The sequence below is a fragment of the Glycine max genome, chromosome 15, assembly GCF_000004515.6.
Source record: "Glycine max cultivar Williams 82 chromosome 15, Glycine_max_v4.0, whole genome shotgun sequence".
Lineage (NCBI taxonomy): Eukaryota > Viridiplantae > Streptophyta > Magnoliopsida > Fabales > Fabaceae > Glycine > Glycine max.
The window spans coordinates 50,547,465-50,555,189 of record NC_038251.2 but is presented as its reverse complement, the minus strand read 5'-3'; the positions used below and the strand labels follow the sequence as shown (position 1 = coordinate 50,555,189).

Sequence of the window (7,725 nt, the reverse complement as noted above, 5' to 3'; positions counted from 1 at the left end):
TTTCCCGCTCAGTGAAGGTGAGCGTTAAGCCTAGATTGCACACTGAGCAAGCTGTCCAATTCTTCCAATTTTTCTTCAAGGCTTTTTCTTCCAATTTTTATATCAATTTTCCTCCAAAACACTTGAAATCTTCTTCTTTTAACTTATACTAATAAAAAACTACAAATGTATTAATTTCTTTATTATTTCATTAACAATGACAGTATAATAAGAAATTGCAATCATTCTTAACCAAAATTGATTATCAAATTAACTCAAATTTCACAGTTATCATCAACCAATTTGAGTATCATAAAAAAGAGCCAAAAAAATTGATACCCACGATCCTGTGCTGAAAAATATAGACACCATTTATCTTGATGCGTACAAGGGAAGTATTGGCTGGTCACAAAAAGGAGGCCTTAGTGCACCTTATACAAGGTCGAAAACAAACAAAACATAGAACCAGTTGTCTAAGGATTAGCCACTAGCATATAAAACACATGTAACTGACATTAATATGAACAAAGACAAAGACAAAGGATTGGCCACCGACTAACTAGAAGGTAGAAGATGGATGACAACATGGGATACTTGAAAAGAAGGTTATCATTTACAGGCTTTCCCACCATATTAGATAGTTCCATAGAAAACAAAAACAGTGAAGAGGAAGGATAACAAGAAAAGACAATCCCGAGAAAAAGAAAGTCTTTCAACATGGTGGAGCGTAATTCATGATTTCATGTATTGATACCTTCAACATCAGGAGCTAAAAAGTACATTATATTTATTTTGTGTTGGGTGAATCCATGATGCTTTTTTGATGTATTTATTAATTTGTAATATTTTTCTAGAAAATACTTAGGATGTGTTTGGATATGCGTTGAAATCATATTGAACAGAAAAATCACACTTTTCAAAGCAAAAATGTCAAAGCAACTATGTGGTTTCACCATAAGAACCTTTAGGACTTGCACTAAGAGGTGAGTGCAGCTCTTGTTTAATTTGGTGAAAATTGAAAAGTAAGAACTAACGAGACAAATTTTTCTGCTACCACTAAGTGTGCGTTTAAGTATGATAAACCATTGTTGGATACTTTGTGGCTAATAAAATTCAAATATATAACATAAAGTGAGATGAAATTATTTAAAGGTTTTCATGTTATATATATGAACTAATTTTATAGAACTACATTTTTAATAACTTTTTACAAATCTTTTATTAATTAAAAAACGTTTAATAAACTTTTTAATGAGATTTGAACACACAATAATTTTATATAAAAAAAATATTTTTTTTTAAAAAAATCAAATCAAGTTAAGTAAACTCCAATATAGGCCCATTTAACTGCCATCAATTCCTTTCTTCTCTTTAAGTCTCAACCCACCAAAGGAACGAACAGTTATATATATATCGCCTTATTTGTTTCCCGCCATCAAAGATCACACAAACTTCATTTCGCTGCGAGCAAGCTCTTTCGGTAAGGTGGTTTTCTCTCCTTTTCCCTTCCACGATTGATTTTCTTTATTCCTTTCGAATTGATTTTCCCACTGCAAAATGTAAGAAGAAAAATGCTTCTAACTCTAACACTGCGAGATTATCATTAACGCATTGCGTTTGAGTTTGAGAGAAGATTGCATCATGCCTAATCACCAAAATTCAACTTCTGAACAAGTGAATTTGTTAATGCGTTTTTAAATTTATTTCTGATTCGATCTGAAAATGCTATCTAGGAACTAGGAAGCTCGGAGATACCAATTCAAAAAATGGAGTGAATTTTAGATCGATATTATCAGGAAAACAATTTAGATCTATTTTTAAATATTCACCTAGCTTTGAAATCTTTCTCTGCTTTCTTATTTCATGTATAATATCTCTTTTCCATCGACAATTGCAGCGGATTACTGTCTGCGGTGAAATATCATGTCGAATATTACTGTGTGCGCGCGCTTTAGGCCTTCGAATTCGAAAGAGAAGCAAAATGGCAACGACTCTGGCTGCATTCGGAACATAGACTCCGAAACTTTCATTTTCAAGGTTTTCATATGTCAGATTAAGCGTCTATTAGTTGCTGGTTTTGTTCAGTATTTACTTTAGAGCTGTGAAATTCACCACTTAATTGAATCATAATTTTGGTCAGGACGAGAAGGATGAAGAATTTGTGTTTAGCTTTGATAGAGTGTTCTATGAAAAATCCGAGCAATCTGATGTCTATCAATTCCTAGCTCTTCCCATCGTTAGAGGTACAACTGCAGAATTCTCACTACAGATTTATATGTTAATTCAATGCAATTACTGAAATCTTCCTTAATTTGAATGACTTTTGCTTCCTTATGAAATAGTGCATCAACTTCGGTTATTTGAATTTTTTTTTCCTTATAGTTTGTTTAATGCTAATACATGTCTGTACGGTCCTACATTTTCCTTTTAAAACAATCTGGAAATGTTTCTTTTTTTGAGGAAAAAAATTGGAATGTTTCTTAACATTGAAAAATGGGGAAAATGATACTTGCCTTAACTATAGATTTATTTTTTATTGAGATCACGCTTTACATTTTATATGTATTCTCATGAATGAAACAGATGTTGTTGTTGATGCATTCAATGGGACAATTATCACTTATGGCCAAGTAAGATATCATAATGTGTCCCCGTTTGATATAAGCTTTTTGCTTCTTTTGGATAAATAAACCCACAGACACACACATGCATACCTTTTGAATTGTTATTTCACTCACGGTGCATCCGTTTTGACTTCAATGCTAGCTAATCTGGAAGTAATTAAGGAAAGAGCGCATGATGAAGAAACTAGACATTTCCCTTCTAAATATTTGGCTAAGAAAATTTGCAACATCTAGTTAAACTTACATTTCTTTGGACTCTAATTGATTACACGTTTCGTTTTTCTACAATCAATTGCAGACTGGAGCTGGGAAGACATATAGTATGGAGGTGGAAAATTATCATATTAAAAGTAATCAAAAATGATCTTGTAAAACTTAGAATACAGCAATATAAATAACTACTTCTCCGAAGCAGGGACCTGGAATACTTGAATGTGAAGAACAGAACAAGGGGCTTCTTCCAAGAGTTGTAGAAGGACTTTTTGATTCCATAAATTCTTTGGATGAAGAGAAGACATATTCAATTAAATTGTCAATGGTACACAGAAACTAATTAAAACTACACATGACTGGCAAAATCATCAGGTTATAGTAAATAATTTTTCTGATTTTGTTTATGATTTGTCCAGGTTGAAATCTACATGGAAAAAGTAAGGTATGCATAGAAAAAACAAGTAATTTTTCCCGATATATGTACTTGAGCATATTCTATCGGTTTCTGATTGATAAATTTCTTAACTTTGTTGGAAAAGCTAGTTTTGATGTGAATTTGGATTTTGAAGAGTCTTCAAAATAACTGTCTTCTTATATAGGGACTTATTTGATTTATCAAAAGATAATATACAAATTAAGGAGATTAAATCACGAGGAATAATTCTACCTGGGGTTACAGAGGTGAGCTGTATATTATCTCATTGCATTCCGATTATTCTTTTTCATTCAGAAGTCACTTTGTTGTTCACAATTAGGCATATGGTCTTATGTACAAGACTAAGACGTAAAATTTCAATTTTCAAACATGAATCCTACTTATGTCCTGACAATGGCTGACATTCAAAAACATAGGTGTTGGCTTTACCTGTTTAGTATTTTTCTTAGGATTCATAAACTTAATAGTCTGGCCTATGGTGCTTATGATGACAGTAATCCCATAAACTTAACGAGATAGAAATTTTGATGAAATAAAATTGAAGCTTTACTATTAATTATAACTTCGGAACTAATGATAAAAGTTTATTTAACAAGTGGTTGTATCCTTATCTCGTGTACTTGACATTCTGACTCATGATGCTTGTAAGTTGTGATTGGTATAGCCCTTTAAGCTTGATGTTATTCTCGAAAACATTAAGAAAATAAAGTTGTACTATTTCCTTTAACTTTTGGCCAATTCAACCGTAAGCTTATGTACATACATACACGTGTGCTTTAAGTCAAATTAACCAAGGCCTAACTTCTTTAGGTAACAACATATCAGCATTGGACGAGGCACTCCTTGAGCTGATTCAGCTAGTAGAGTAGAATGGAATCATTTTGAATTTTTATATGCAACTTTAAAAGTTTTCCTTCCCTTATATGCTACAAGATATTTGTTTTACCGAAAAAAAGAACACTAATTGGTGATTCTTATTCAATTAATGTCATATAGTACTAACAGGAGATTTTGTTTTTCCTTCAGATCACTGTACTGGACCCAGCTGAAGCATTGCAAAGTCTATCCGTAAGAAAGAAGCAAGTTGAATAGCATTTTTTGGTTTGATTTTACAATGCATTTTGGCTTCTAATTCTGATCTCAAATATGTAGAGGGGAATAGCTAATCGGGCAGTTGGTGAGACCCGTATCCTGCTTTGACTCTTTATTTTATAATGATATCAAATTCAGTGTTTTTATTTTATATTTTTATAGTTAAACTACATACTACATCCAGTCCAAAATTATTGATGTTTTATAAATTTAAAGTCTCATTAATTATTTTTTTAATTATACTCCTATTTAATAATTGCTATTTTCAAACAACCACTCTTATAATAGATATTAAATGAGAATATTGTAGACTAATGTAATAGTTTATGGATACTATTAAATAATTTCTTAATAGCGGTATATTAGCCTTAAACATCAATAACTTTGAACAGGATGTAGTAATAGATTAGGGTAAATCCCCTGTTTTCTTGAGGGAGGATAAGTAGTGGTAGGAAGGTCACTTGCCCTCTACAACCTTCCTAAACAACACATGTAGAAATGAACGTGGCCAGCAGCAGAAGTCACTGCATTTATATATTCACAATTCAGCAAGAATTTTTGTCCAGAGATAAAAGGTCTGCATCTTCCTGAATCTCTGTGGTACTTCTTATGAATCATTGTTAAACACTTGAGACTATGAACAGGACGAGGTTCGGGAAACTAATTCTAGTGGACTTGGCTGGGTCAGAGAAGGTGGAGAAAACAGGCGCTGAGGGAAGAGTTCTAGAAGAAGCTAAGACCATAAACAAATCCTTGTCTGCACTTGGGAATGTAATCAATTCTCTTACGTGTGGTTTGCCAGGAAAAGCAAGCCATATCCCTTATCGTGATTCCAAACTCACTCGAATTCTTCAGGATGCACTTGTCAGTCCCCCCTTTATAATCTTTCAAATCATGGCCATTGTTCATCAAATCAGAATCGCAAACGTGGTATTTCTTAATCGCAGGGAGGAAATGCTAGAACTGCACTACTCTGTTGTTGCTCCCCCAGCGCTTTTAATGCATCCGAGAGTCTGTCCACACTTCGTTTTGGTGCAAGGTATGTCATCCATAAAAAATTACCTCTGCCTTTTATTCTATCAAAATAGACCATGTGAGGTTCATTTGCAAATTGCAATTGGGATTTTACACTTCTACTGATGATCCTTGTTCCATTGTGGGATATTGCGTTGAATGTTGTTTGCAGGGCGAAACATATAAAGGAGTCGCCTCGTGTCAATTTCAGTGAAGAAAAATGTGACACAAGTTCCAGTGCTGCTTCTCCATCTAGAGATGAGTCAAGTGCTAGAATTTTGAACAAGGTGAGAATATTGTTATAGAATCCTTTTGTGAATTAGAATTCGTAGTAACTAATAAAACTTGTGTTAATACAGTTGAGGGGAAACTTGAAAGTTGAAGATGTGAAGTTACTAGAGGAATTGTTAATACAAGAGGGCATTCTCTTTGAACCTCCATCAGTAGAAGAGGAGTCAGACATAGAAGACCTTACCTTGCAGATAATATCCTCATTACAAGCAGCTATGGAGAAGCTCACAGCTGCTGTTGACGAGGTATGAACGACAAAAATGTGCTATAATCTTTCTCTCACTGTGTAGATAATACTGTCTCAGTCACTTTGAAACTTTCAGGCACTTATTGTTTGCAAGATTATCACCATGTTTGGTTAAAAGAATGAAATGACAAAAAAGAAAAAATAGAGAAATTATCAACTTAATTACTTAATCTTTTGTTTAATTTTATAAACATACAACTATTTACTAATAAAAAAAGAATGATCATTTTTTCCCTTTTGAAAATTTCACTACCAACCACCATACTTTAAAATTGTTATTTCTTACTATGCTAGCATAATTTATCCGACTATGATAGAAACATGATTAATGTGGTAAATACTAATAGAGATAGGAAAAAGGAATAATATTGTTAACAGTCTAAACAAATGTTATATGAATAAGAATAATATAAAATGTGTATAATCTATTGCTCATGTAATTTACAGCTGAAAAGGGAGAATAGAATTCTCAGGGCCAATGTTGATGCCTCCACGGAGTCTCTGTTCTACAAGGGAGCAAATAATGGTTCGATTTTTCAAAATATGATTTTGCGTATCCCTACTTTCTTCTTTCGCTGGTTGGGTTACACTTCTTCTCCAACAGGATGGCAGTAACTCTACTGATTCATATGCCATGCCTTGCCAGCCTTTAAATACTATCAAAATAGTAATGGTACATTCGTGGTAACAATGAATAGAAATACTAAATATGCCTCATGCTGATTGACTCATTGTTGGACATTTTGGGGTTAGGCTAATAGCATAGTATATGCTGACAAGATATATATTCCTGAACTTCAACCCACTGATCACAATCAAAAGAAAGCATAGTTTGTTAGCCTCTGTTCTATATGAATAGTAATAATAGGGTTTTTCTATGCAACTTTGCGCAGGTTAAGGCTTATTAAATACCCACCATCAACTAATTTTGACCAATATATTAGGCTTAAATATAATGTTAGTTCTTTTATTTTTTAAAATCCGTAATTTTTGTTCTCCTATTTTAAAATAAACATTTTATCTTCGTATCTTTTAACATCTGTAATTTTAATTCTCTTATTTTAAAATAAAGAGATATTTAGTCTTTTAGTTTTGTAAAATTCACAATTTTGGTCATTCCATCAAATTTGAAAAGTATTGATTATTAAAAAATTAATTTAATATGGTCTAAATTTAGTGACATGACACAAGATTATTTGTTTAATTTATGTTATAGTGAACATTAATCTCTTCAGTGTTAACGTTTTTAGTTTCATGGAAGGACCAAGAATCTAAGATTTTACAAAAGTGAAGAAGTAAATGTTTTTATTTTAAAATAAGCGGATTAAAATTACAAATTTTAAAAAATAGGAGGACTAAATGTATTTATTTAAAAATAGGAGAGCAAAATTAAAAATTTCAAAAAGTAGGGGTGACCAAAAGTAAGGCAACATATTAATTATGATTTCTTGAAAAAAAACACTAACCTCTCTTATTTATTTCAACAAATTTACTCTTTTTTATTTGCAAATTTACTCATTTATAATTTTACATTCATATATAAATAACATTTCTAAAATGGACCTTACAGTTATCATCAACTCAAATTTTTTTCTTACACATTCTTTAGAATGTTTTAAATTTGTGGTTTTTGTACATCATTGTTGATGGTGTAAGCCCTAGTCGAACAAGATAAAGTTCATATAATAGTAAGTTTAATATCATAGGACATCAAGTAAAATGGAATACTATTGGATAATGGAATACTATTCTTATACATTCTGAGTAAAATATTATTGTTAATAAGAACAACAATAATATAATGAGACATATATGTATAGACAAATTGC

At 31.9% G+C, this 7,725-nt stretch overlaps 1 protein-coding gene across 3 annotated transcripts; it reads left to right on the top strand.

Annotated features, from left to right (window-relative positions):
- Positions 1 to 1,344: 1,344 nt before the first annotated feature.
- Positions 1,345 to 6,895, top strand: LOC100786737 (kinesin-like protein KIN-1). Of its 3 annotated transcripts, none has more exons than XM_003546745.4 (16): positions 1,345 to 1,459; positions 1,877 to 2,016; positions 2,120 to 2,222; positions 2,563 to 2,609; positions 2,902 to 2,931; positions 3,019 to 3,141; positions 3,233 to 3,258; positions 3,416 to 3,497; positions 4,279 to 4,320; positions 4,405 to 4,438; positions 4,841 to 4,919; positions 4,989 to 5,208; positions 5,292 to 5,383; positions 5,531 to 5,645; positions 5,718 to 5,894; positions 6,344 to 6,895. In XM_003546745.4, the coding sequence occupies exons 2-16, from the start codon at positions 1,903 to 1,905 to the stop codon at positions 6,509 to 6,511; spliced, it is 1,452 nt and encodes a 483-aa protein (XP_003546793.1). In that variant the 5' UTR covers positions 1,345 to 1,459; positions 1,877 to 1,902; the 3' UTR covers positions 6,512 to 6,895. The 3 variants fall into 3 exon arrangements, with proteins under 3 accessions (XP_003546793.1, XP_006598200.1, XP_014622866.1); XM_006598137.3 differs by having other exon boundaries at positions 1,367 to 1,464; XM_014767380.3 differs by lacking the exons at positions 1,345 to 1,459; positions 2,563 to 2,609 and having other exon boundaries at positions 1,980 to 2,016; positions 6,344 to 6,892.
- The last annotated feature ends 830 nt before the right edge of the window (positions 6,896 to 7,725 follow it).